The 12,221-nt window shown below is 45.0% G+C and overlaps 1 protein-coding gene and 1 long non-coding RNA gene across 10 annotated transcripts in view; one reads left to right on the top strand and one right to left on the bottom strand.

The window, feature by feature from the left end:
• The window catches only part of LOC131909120 (uncharacterized), a 250,806-nt gene extending 245,921 nt beyond the window's left edge, over window positions 1-4,885 (top strand). Inside the window, exon 5 of the long non-coding RNA XR_009378774.1 lies at window positions 4,447-4,885. This is a non-coding gene — a long non-coding RNA (uncharacterized LOC131909120). The remainder of the gene's footprint in view (window positions 1-4,446) is intronic.
• On the bottom strand, window positions 4,106-10,644 carry LOC131909118 (sperm motility kinase-like). Of its 9 annotated transcripts, none has more exons than XM_059260425.1 (7): window positions 7,141-10,644; window positions 6,538-6,628; window positions 5,642-6,187; window positions 5,311-5,476; window positions 4,872-5,070; window positions 4,672-4,772; window positions 4,106-4,267 (listed from the first exon to the last, which is right to left on the bottom strand). In XM_059260425.1, the coding sequence occupies exons 1-2, from the start codon at window positions 10,584-10,586 to the stop codon at window positions 6,595-6,597; spliced, it is 3,480 nt and encodes a 1,159-aa protein (XP_059116408.1). In that variant the 5' UTR covers window positions 10,587-10,644; the 3' UTR covers window positions 4,106-4,267; window positions 4,672-4,772; window positions 4,872-5,070; window positions 5,311-5,476; window positions 5,642-6,187; window positions 6,538-6,594. The 9 variants fall into 9 exon arrangements, with proteins under 9 accessions (XP_059116408.1, XP_059116406.1, XP_059116413.1 ...); XM_059260423.1 differs by having other exon boundaries at window positions 5,642-6,170; XM_059260430.1 differs by having other exon boundaries at window positions 5,421-5,476; window positions 5,642-6,170.
• Between the last annotated feature and the right edge of the window lie 1,577 nt (window positions 10,645-12,221).

The following is a 12,221-nucleotide window of genomic DNA, read 5'->3' as shown; positions in this document are numbered from 1 at the left end:
CCAAATACTACTTCACTAAATAATAAAAATGTAACAATAGATTGATTCCTAAAGACATTCTGCTATACTTATATATCAGCTCCTTGCTCAGTCATCATTAGAGAAGCTTCCTTCTGTAGCTGATGAGAACAAATACAGAGACCCACAACCAAGCATTATGTAGAGAAAGGAGGTCCTGAAACTCTCATCCCTAAAAGGGAAGCCTCCATCAGATCCCTCTCCTCAGATCTCAGGGAACTCCTCTGAAGAAGAGCCAGAAAGAGTGTAAAATGCATTGGATACAGAGGGCACCAAGAAAACAAAATAATTTAAGCCAATATGAACTCATGGAGACCAAGACAGCATCCACAGTTCCTGCACAGATCTGTACTAGATGGGGTCGTAGAGTAGAAAAGAGTAGTGGACACAAGTCCTCATCACTAACCCAGAAGGTGTCACCAATTGATAACCTCTTTCAAATGAAAATTTAGTTTTCTCCAAGGGAGTTTCAGTGGAGAAACAAAGTACTCTTAAGGGTAGGCTGCACCCCAGAAGTAGATGGCCAACAGAAAACAAACTCAGTGGCGTTTTTGAAGTTCCGTTTGTCATTATGTCATGTCATGGATTTTTTTTTATTATCTTATTTTTTTAATTTTAGTTTATTTATGTATTTTTCTCTCTTTTTATGCTATAGGTCTTTTGTGTATATATCTTGGCTTCTTGCTTATTGTTTTTATGGGGTTCCTGAATATGCCGTAGATTGGGTCTCTGATTCTTATTCATTCCCTTATGCAATTTTCTTTCTGTTTGTTTTGTTTTATCCTATTTGATGTGTTACATTTTATCTTATTTTATTTTGTTTTTTAAAAAATGATGGAATTCCACAAAGGACTAAGGATATAGTTCAGTGGTAGGGTTTTTACCTACTGATGCAGAATGTTCTGTGTGAGGCAGTCTGGCCAAGTGAAAGAGAGGATTAAGGACTTCCATGAGCTGACTCACAAACTACATCCTCCAGGGGCTGACTTCTTTGCAGTGCTCTCCTTTGGGTCTCTCTTAGGCCCCTGACTCCTCCCACCCCTCCCTTTGCCTGTCTCCTGAAGTCTCTTTCCTCCTTGGACTCAGAGACTCCACTAAAGCCTTAGGACCTGACCTACCTTGACAAGGCAGAGAGGGGTAGTCGACCCTCCAGTGTTGTTTGTTCACAGTTTGAGAAGGGCCTGGCATCAGGTGAAGTGTGGGGCAGTTTTCTGCCAAGGTGTAAGTGTTGCCACATTTGAAGTTGGTTCCAGGTGTAGTCTCTTTGTGCCACATAATCATGATTGCTGTCTATCTCTGCAGGATTTTTCCAGAAAAAAAAAATTGGCAACATTACACAGTGGCCCATAAACCAGACACTTGTGACAAAATTTCCCTGGGTCTCCTACTATTACCTACCTGCCTGTCTCTTCACACTCAACTTTTGACTGACCTACTTCCCAGCCTTCCTGGAACCCCTACAACATCCCAATTCAGCTTAAAGTGGTCAGATGATAATTACAATCAGCCCCTATCATCAGCAAAATGTTGGAATGTTAAGTCTTAACCCGCCTCCAATTGCAGTGCCACTGACAATGTCCTAAATGACAGTCTGGGCTCAGCTCTGCCTAGACTCTTGACAGGTTCAACAGAGGATTACTGATGTGTACACTCAGCACTCCTGGGAAACCTGTGAAATGGGTATCTGTCTGGTAAAAAGAGCTATCTCTCCCTACCTCAGCAAATGAGGAATCTAGGTCCCTATTAGCACATACCCATGACATACCAAAGTTCCATGCTGGCTGCTGGTCTCTTGTGGCTCTCAAACCTCCTCACCAGGCTCTTTTGGGCTGCATACTTCCCCCACTTCTTTAAAATTGGCATGACTTTCCTTACCATTCTGCTGTCCTCGGCCTCCCAAGGGGTAGTCATGTCAGCTTTGGACTCCTCCAAATGATTTTTGCTTCTTTTTGTCCCCAAGAAGTACCCATGGCAGCTTTGAAGTCCCGAAAGAAACTACCTTTCCACCTGGGAAGTGGCCTTGTTCAGGGTTTTACTGTTCCCTCCCTTACACTTACATGTGTGTCTAGTGGGTGTGTACATGTGAATGAAGGCACCTATGGAGACCAGAGGTGTTGAACACATGGAGCTGAAATTACACCAGTTGTCTGTGAGTCACCTTGTGTGGGTGCCGGGAATTGGACATCTATCCTTACTAAAACTATGAGAGGACAGAAAAAGAAGGGACAGAGAGTTCAGGACAGAACTGAAGCTGTATAGACAGAATTTTGTCTTAGATAAATAAAGTGAATGGACAAAAGAGCATGTTGTAAATAGATTCTTTTCCTTCAGATAACTCCATGGTGGACATAGTGTCTTCCCCTTGACTCTGGAAGGAATCATCTCTGAGCAGGCACCTGGGAAAATTCCTGTATCTACCTTTTGCATTTTCTTTCACTTGTCTGTCTGTCTATATATCTATCTGTCTATCTATCTGTCTATCTATATCTATCTATCTATCTATCTATCTATCTATCTATCTATCTATCTATCTATCTAATTATTTATAGATATAGTCTCCCTACTTATCACAGATTGGCCTGAAGCTTTCTATGTAGACCTCTAATGGTGCTATAAATAACTGGGCATTTGATGTGGAAGAGTGAACTAGATCTTTATCTCTCTGCCTGCATAAAAATCAACTCCAAATGGATCAGCTACCTTCATGTAAGACCTGATACTCTGGAATTACTAATGGAAAAGTAGGGAAAACTCTCCAAGGAAGAGACATAGGTTAGAACTTTGTGAATTAAACTCCATTCATCCAGGAGATATGGCCAACCATTGATAAATGAGTTGTCATAAATATCACCATATGAACTAGTCTGGATATTATCAAATGACAAAAAAAAATTTGCCTTTGTGTGAATTAAACACCCTTGGACATTGTTGGCAGAGCAAACATTGATTCAATCATCATGAGACACAGTGTGGAGATTTCTCAAAGTCTGAAATCATGTCTGCCCTGTGATCCAGTCATCTCAACATTCTGGACATAACAAAGGAAAGGAGGTCAGGATGCCAAAGAGTCCTCTGTACTGCCCCATGTACCCAAGACCTGTTCCTGACAACCAGGCTATGGAGTTAACCAGCGTGCAGCAAGGGGTGAACTGATACAGCACAGTACAGGACCCCTCATGAAAACAAAACCAGACCTGCCAGATGGCCCATGCTGTCTGTGTCTCCACAGGAAGAGAAGTGAGCTGCTTTTTGAGTTTCTTCTGACAGTGATTTGGTTGCAGGGGGCCAGGACTTCTGTCGTTTTGGAAACCTCTCAGTCTCTAGTTCACAGGTCCTTGTCCCTTGAAGAAAACTCTGCCCCCTCAACAGGATGTGAATGGCAGGGCAGAAATACAAGTTGAGGAGGGAACCAGGTTACAGGCTACACAAAGGCAGTGCCTTGTGATTAGGAGTCAGGGCCCTTGTGAGCATTTCCACACCCAAATATAAGAATTTTTTGATGATGCTGAGATAGGACAACTGCAGAGAAAGATGGAAGTATTTCAAAATGAATCAAAACCTAATCCTTTAACAATGTGTCTAGCCTACATCCACATGTCTGTCTAAGAAGAATGTGATTAGGCCTTATAATTCAGGAGGTACAAACCTGTCACCCCAGTACCCAGGATTCTGAACGGGAGTATCAGGAATTGTGGGTCAACCTAGGCTACATAGCCAGACCTTGTCTCAGAAAAAGAAAGGGGAGATGGATACTGAGACTTGTGGTCAACTTGAGTCCACCTGAAAGACATTATGGTAAGAAAAATTATCCTTAAAAGAGAGAAATACTTCATATGTGGAGCCTAAAACAAAATTCTCCATTAGTGATAATAGCGGGATGGAGAGATGTTTCCAGGATGCAGACTAGGCAGTATGTAGGAGGAAGAGGGCAGAGATCTAATGCACAGAATGAAGACCAAAGTACATCATGGAGAATGAGGGTTGCTCTCACCACAGGGAGAAAGGGTGCATTCAGAAGACAGACATGCTGACCAATTCACTATCAGAATGTTTATATAGATATAAATCAGGACACCAGAGCATGTGGTTCAAATATACAAAGGAATTTATTGTAGCAAGAAAACAATCTCTTTATTCAGATATTTGTGCCGTATATCTTTTTGTCTGGTGCCTGTCTTTCTTGGTAACACTTCTGCAGAGCAATCTTATGCCCAGCTCTCTGAGCATATCCTCGATGGCTGATCTTCACCTGGATACACAAGGCATAAAGTCATCAGTCCCTCAGCTCTCACTATCTAGGACCTTTCCTTAGAGACTGTCTTCATGGTTCAGTTCTCTAGGTATTGGTTGATGTCACTCTCTAAAAGGGGACCCACTCTAAAAAGCCCTCAAATTACTGTCAGTGTTCTCTATGTCTGTCCCTTGCAGCCGGCAGTACTTCTGATGGAGAAGTGGTGTCCCTGCCTAGGTGACCGAGAAAACAGTAACAACAGCTGACTCCATAGAGTAGATGGAGGGGACTTGAGCAGCACCTCACCCTCACATGGCTCCTGCCAGGACAGAGAGGCATTACCCTCAGTGAGGTAAGTCTCCAAGCTGCCTCAGACACTGTTCCACCAAAACAAGGAGTTAGTACAAGGGCCTGGGTGTTACCTGGATCAGTAGACATTTTCTTTTGTTGCTCTTAGTCCATCTGCTTGTAAGCCTCTGGCCCAAATTCTCTGTCAATCAGAAGCCTCTTCCATCAAGGAGACCTGATAACAAGGCATTTTGTGAAGATGACCAAATGTTCACTTGTCCATCACCCTGTAACCAATCATAACTTCCCCATGGCCTGAGCAGAGAAGTATCACCTGTGTGTTCCCCCTTCCATCCAGTGTATTAGGGCTTGAGTGGCATCTCCTGCTCTAAGCACCATCCAGTTGAAAATGTCCCTTGCTGAGTGTAGTCCCAGGAGTCTCCTTGGTAGCCCCAGCATAGGGTCATACAGGCAGCAAAAGTCTTTCCCAGCCTGCTGCCTGGAGACACAAAGCTTCAGCACCAGCCATGTCCCTACAGGATGTCAGAAAGAAAACAGCTGGGATCTTTGTGTGAGATACTGTTGAAAGTAGTATCTTGGGGTGTAGTAGAGTGTGGTCTTGGGGTGTACTAAAGTGTGGTTTGGGGTGTACTACAGTGTGGGCCTAAGGAGGGGTGTGAATCTGACCCCTTAAATCCCTTTAAGTGTCTCTGAGTTATCTTAGGAGGTGGAAATATGGCAGGAGACCATGAGCCACCCAGAGGAACACCCACACTGTCAGGCCGGGGGTTGCCATTGTTTTTCCATCAACAGATTCTATCCACGATCACGCTTGGAACCAGCTCCATCTCTGAATCCAACTGTCAAACACTCCAGACTTCACCTTGCTTCCACTCAAAGCACAGCTGGTGGGCCTTCCCTTGCACAGGACCGGATGCCCTGGGGGAAAATGTGCACCATGCCATGTTTTGGCTTCACGTGGCTCCTGCGAAGCAGTAGAGCAGGGTGGTAAGTGATTGCATTAGGGGTGGAGACAGGAACAAGCTGAGTTAGAGGAATTTTGAGACATTTCCAGAAGGGAAATCACCTGAAATATGAAATTACCTTTCTTGGAATGGGAGTCCTCTCCAGTTCAAGCAAACTTCACTAGTGTCAACTGTGCACGAGGTACATTGGGAGAAACGTGTGTGTGTGTGTGTGTGTGTGTGTGTGTGTGTGTGTGTGTGTGTATGTGTGTGTGTGTCCCTGTCTGTCCAGATACAGAGTACAGAAGAGTGCATCCATATGACTCAGGTTGCAAAGCAACAAGCAGTTCAGCAGTAATAGTGCTGGGGTGAGTTATGAAGGTGTCTGGATCTGGTGGGGATGGGAAGCAAGCTGTCTAGTAGTTCAGGATGGTGCTGAGAGCTGCACCATAACTAATGGACTCACCTGTTCCCACACACTCTACCTTCCCAAATGAGCACAAGATGGACACTCCCTGCAAACTCGTTCCTCCTCTGTGTCTGGCTCCAACCTGGTCAGCAATACTCATCTTGAACACATACAAACTGGGCAGGCCCTCTGGGGTCCTCCTCTGCTTGCGGTGCTGCTCTCTCTTCTAATGGCTCATGGTACACCTGGCGACAGGTAGCTGGAATGACGATCACACTGTTCGTGGAAGGTCCTCTGAGGCCTGTTTTCCTAATGATCACAGCACTCCATGGATCCTTGTTTAAAGGATCTCGGGTCCCACAGAGTGCTTCACTTTACTGGCACAATTGTGGCACCACCAGCCATCATGAACCTACCTACAAGGGAGAGTCAGGAGGATCATGAGTCTGTCAGACCTGCCTCCCAGAATCCTTTCTCAGTCCTCAGGGTCCAGGTGAAGTGAGAAGGGTGTGCCATGCCCCCTCCTCCCCAGTCATCATCTGCAGACACAGGAACACTTTGCTCCTAGTTTCAGCCTGTGATATGAACACAGCTTCCCATGGTACACAGCCATCTGAACTTCCTACCTGGCTCTCTCCAGCGGCCCTGTGCATCCTCAGCATGCTGCTCTTCACTCTCTGGTTTCAGCTTTGGGGGAGCACAGTGCCTCCAACAGCACTTGAAACAGACACAAAAAAGGGCCCTCTTAGGAGAACATGCAGGTCTTCTGCTTGGCTGTGCTGGCCCTGCGCAGTGCTGGGCCCTCAGTCTGATTCCTCCTGAGTGCCTGTCCTAGTGCTCTTTACCCACCCTTCTCCTCACCCTTGCCCAGCCTCGGGCCACTATCCTCTGCTATCTATCTGCATCTAGGTCAAGTTTCTCAGGAAGGATACTGTGGGATTTGCTTTCTGGTGTGAACTCCCAAAATGGGCATGTCTATAATCTGTTTATTTAAAAGCATATCATTTAGTCCAGGAAACAGCTTAGTGAGTAAAGGCACTTGACCCCAAGCCTGGGGACCTCAATTCATTCCCTAGGACCCACATGGTATAAAGACAGAACTGATTCCTGCAAGTTAACTTCCACACACACATATAGTAAATAAATAGTTTTTTTTTTTTCTTTAAAGAAATGAACCAGATTTTAAAAAAGGCCTAGATAGAAAAGTGCATTGGAGCCTCTCCACCTACCTGTTACCTTGGCTCCCTCCATGGTCCTCTAAGGTCACAGGCAGGATTTTGTTGCAGCCTAGGCGCTCCCTCTTTTCTGTTGGTATGCAGCAGCATAAACTTCTCAGGCCTTTTATAATCCTGCTCTGTAGGCTCCTCCAAGCCCGCTTTCTAAAGGGGGCTCTGGGTGCAGTCTGTCTCCGGCCACTGAGGTGTCCCTGAGGTATTTCTGGGGAGGATGGGCTGAGGTCTTTTTCTTGTACAATCGGACCCTCATCCTGGGCCTCCTTGCTGGAGAATGGAGTTGATCTATCTTGTGAGGTCATGTTGTTCTTTGAAGCAGCTGTAGCAACACTGAGGGGCTGTCCTCTGAGGTCCTCCTGAGGTGCAGTTTGTAGGAGAGATGAGCTGCTCCTTTCACCTCTCCGACCAGCAGTAGACATGCTGTGGGGCTGTCCTCTGAGGTCCTCCTGAGGTGCAGTTTGTAGGAGAGATGAGCTGCTCCTTTCATCTCTCTGACCAGCAGTAGACATGCTGTGGGGCTGTCCTCTGAGGTCCTCCTGAGGTGAGGTTTGTGGGAGAGATGAACCGATAATTTCACCTTGTATGTTGACGTCTCTGCACTGAACTTCCTCCATAGTGGTGTGATGAGATAAAACATCCTGTGAGGACGCCTTGCTCTTTGATTTGTTAGGGCCAGCTTCGGACACATTCCAGGATAACTTACTGGAATAAGTTTCCAGTGCTGAAGACACTGTGGTACATATTTCATCGGAGGTGTTAACAGTGCTCTCTGAATCCCCCGAGGTGCTGTTCGTGAAATTAGCCTCATGTACACACTGGGGGCAAGACACTGTGGTACATATTTCATCGGAACTGTTAACAGTGCTCTCTGAATCCCCCGAGGTGCTGTTCGTGAAATTAGCCTCATGTACACACTGGGGGCAGGACACTGTGGTACATATTTCATCGGAGGTGTTAACAGTGCTCTCTGAATCCCCCGAGGTGCTGTTCGTGAAATTAGCCTCATGTACACACTGGGGGCAGGACACTGTGGTACATATTTCATCGGAGGTGTTAACAGTGCTCTCTGAATCTCCCGAGGTGCTGTTCGTGAAATTAGCCTCATGTACACACTGGGGGCAGGACACTGTGGTACATATTTCATCGGAGGTGTTAACAGTGCTCTCTGAATCCCCCAAGGTGCTGTTCGTGAAATTAGCCTCATGTACACACTGGGGGCAGGACACTGTGGTACATATTTCATCGGAGGTGTTAACAGTGCTCTCTGAATCCCCCGAGGTGCTGTTCGTGAAATTAGCCTCATGTACACACTGGGGGCAGGACACTGTGGTACATATTTCATCGGAGGTGTTAACAGTGCTCTCTGAATCCCCCGAGGTGCTGTTCGTGAAATTAGCCTCATGTACACACTGGGGGCAGGACACTGTGGTACATATTTCATCGGAGGTGTTAACAGTGCTCTCTGAATCCCCCGAGGTGCTGTTCGTGAAATTAGCCTCATGTACACACTGGGGGCAGGACACTGTGGTACATATTTCATCGGAGGTGTTAACAGTGCTCTCTGAATCCCCCGAGGTGCTGTTCGTGAAATTAGCCTCATGTACACACTGGGGGCAGGACACTGTGGTACATATTTCATCGGAGGTGTTAACAGTGCTCTCTGAATCCCCCGAGGTGCTGTTCGTGAAATTAGCCTCATGTACACACTGGGGGCAGGACACTGTGGTACATATTTCATCGGAGGTGTTAACAGTGCTCTCTGAATCCCCCGAGGTGCTGTTCGTGAAATTAGCCTCATGTACACACTGGGGGCAGGACACTGTGGTACATATTTCATCGGAGGTGTTAACAGTGCTCTCTGAATCCCCCGAGGTGCTGTTCGTGAAATTAGCCTCATGTACACACTGGGGGCAGGACACTGTGGTACATATTTCATCGGAGGTGTTAACAGTGCTCTCTGAATCCCCCGAGGTGCTGTTCGTGAAATTAGCCTCATGTACACACTGGGGGCAGGACACTGTGGTACATATTTCATCGGAGGTGTTAATAGTGCTCTCTGAATCCCCCGAGGTGCTGTTCGAGAAATTAGCCTCATGTACACACTGGGGGCAAGACACTGTGGTACATATTTCATCGGAGGTGTTAATAGTGCTCTCTGAATCCCCCGAGGTGCTGTTCATGAAATTAGCCTCATGCACACACTGGGGGCAGATTCTGTGAATGGGGGCTGTTTTCTTGTCAGGGCAGTTCAGGGTGGGAGGCCTACTGTACCTCGTTCTCCCCTTTTTGTCATTCTCAGGACTCTCAGTTAGAGTGTGCAAACTGGAAGAAGTGGAAAGGATAGAGACACTAGATCCCCTCTTGATAGTCACTTTAGGTGTTGTGGGAGGGCCTGTAAGGTTCAAGGTTCCAGCAGACTGCTTGGGCTGAAGATCTTTTGTAATGTCTTCCCAGGGTGACTGCTGCCTAAGAATCAAGTAGGTGGCCATCACTTGATCAAACTTCTTCTCGTGTAAAGCTTCCAGTATCTGTTCTTGCTTATAACCCATGACACCCATGATGGCCATCACAGTGGGGTCTGGGTATCTGTCCTCATCGTTCTCTCTAAAGGGATTGGGAGAACCTTCATTGCCATGCTTCAGCCATTGAAAGCCCACAACATCATCTATTGTTGGTCTTTCTCCAGGATTTATAGTTAACAACTTAGCAATAAGATCCCAAAGCTCTGGCGACAGCTTGAATTCAACAGAGTACTTTCCCACCAAGATCTGCTCCTTTATTCCTACAAAGGCAGTTCCCTTGAAAGGGAGGCACCCTGTAGACATAAAGTAGAGTACAACCCCCAAACTCCAGATGTCGGTTGCTCGGCCATCGTAGCTTCCACCTTTAAAGACTTCTGGGGCACAATAAGGAACGGTCCCACAGAAATGTGCTAGCTTCTGCCCCAGGGTAAGCTTGGTGCCCAGCCCAAAATCACTGAGTTTTATATTTCCTTTGCCGTCCACTAAAATATTTTCAGGCTTTAGATCCCTGTGAACAATCCCTTTCATGTGACAATACTGAAGGGCACATACCATCTGTTTAAATACCTTACGGGACTCCTCCTCCTGTAGGTAGCCAAACTCCACAATCCTGTCCATCAGCTCTCCGCCTATGGCATAGTCCATAACTATGTACGTGGTATTTGTGGTGTCGATTATGTGCAGAAGTTTAATGATATTGGGATGGTCTAGAGATTTCATTATTTCAATTTCTGATTTGATGAAGCTATTCTTTGTGCCTTTTGGAAGAACTTTTACTGCTACCCTTGTCTGGGTGAGTAGATGGCTAGCCAATTTTACTTCTCCAAATGCTCCCCGACCAAGGGTCTTTAGGATTTCATAGTGCTCTGTTAGAGCCTCTTCGTCAGAGGAGTTGTACTGTAGGGTGTTGCCTTGAGCCATTTCCCACTTCTTCCTCTTTGTTGATATAAAGGCTTGTACCAACACCAACTAGTGATGCAAGATAAAAATTAATTAAAAGCAGATCTAGGAAAAACATTTATAGCTATAAATTCCTGCGGTTAAAAAAATGATGGATGTCCAAAATAACCTAATGATGCATGTCATGGTCATAGGACAACAAGAACAAGCCAAACCCAAAAGAAATAGAAGAAATGCTCAAGTCCAGAGCAGAAATGGGTGAAATGGAAACTAAATTACAAATACCAATGTAACAAAGACTTGATTATTTTAAGAATAAATATAATTGATGTGATCTTAACCAAAATAGCTAATAGAAAAATTGAAGATAGAATTTAACAATATTAGAGACAAAATAAGAAACTAATAGAAAACTTTAAGATACAAGTTAATAATATGGGAGACAAAATAACATTCGATTACCAGAGATACAACTGAAATCCAGACATCTAGACAATCACTAGGGAATGTTTTTAAAATGTTCCAGTGAATTGGAATAATCTAGAATAAACTTCTAGACACACATTAGCTACCAAAACTCAACTGAGAAGATATAAAACACCTAAACTGAAAGACTGTCAGAGTCAGAGGCAGTGGATGACAATACAAACTGTTTTCTGGACAAAGCAGGGCAGTTGCCCATCTGAATTTACAGCATTGTGACCTGCTTAAGCTCACTCCAGACAAAAGTCTCAGCATGAAGAGGGGAGGTTGGACAAGAAGTCACACTCCTGATGAGCTATTGACAACTGATAGATTCCGGGAGAGGGAGAAAACTTTTTAAGGGTGTGGCCCCTGGTAGGTGGGACCTACCACACTTCAGTGGAAGGCCATATATCCAAGAGTATAAGGACAACAGAGACTGTACTTGATGGTGAAAAACAAAACAAAAAGACACAAATATGGGTGGTAGGAAAGAGAGTATGGAAGATTTGAGAGAAATTGGAGGAAGGGATAAACATGACCAAAATATATTGTATGAAATTCTCAAAGAACTAATTTAAAACAGAAAGAAAAGCAACAAAATTGAAATAGTAACTTAAAATAATCTCTTGACAAAACAAAAACAAAAAAAACAAAAACAAAAACAAAAACAAAAACAAAAACAAAAAAGAACAACAACAGAAAAACCTCCAGGACCAGACAAACTCATTGGTGATTTCTATCAGACCTCTGAAGATCAGAGTGCAGAGCTAAACCACTAGTTAACCATAGAGGCCAGGTGTTGATGGCTCACACCTTCAATCCCAGCACTCAGGAGGCAGAGGCAGATGGATTTCTCTAAGTTCAAGACCACCCTGGACAACATGAGATTAATCCAGTCTAAAAGAAAAACAGAGCCAGCTGGTGATGGCTCATACCTTTAACCCCAGCACTAGGAAGGTGGAGACCTATAGGGATATGGCTGGGCAGAGAAAGGAATATAGGGTGGGAGGAGACAGGAGCTCATTGTATTCAGTCTGAGGATTCCTGGAGACAGACTCTTGTTCACTTTCATTCTGAGGATGGCTAGAGGTAAGAAGTCTCTCTAGTGGCTGGGTTTTTTGTCTTAATGATCTTCAGGAAAGCTTTGTTAGAGCATACATAAAATATCACCAAGATACCAATGCTTCTCAG

This window comes from Peromyscus eremicus, chromosome 4 (assembly GCF_949786415.1).
Source record: "Peromyscus eremicus chromosome 4, PerEre_H2_v1, whole genome shotgun sequence".
NCBI classification, from domain to species: Eukaryota; Metazoa; Chordata; class Mammalia; order Rodentia; family Cricetidae; genus Peromyscus; species Peromyscus eremicus.
This window is presented reverse-complemented; position numbering and strand designations above follow the sequence as displayed.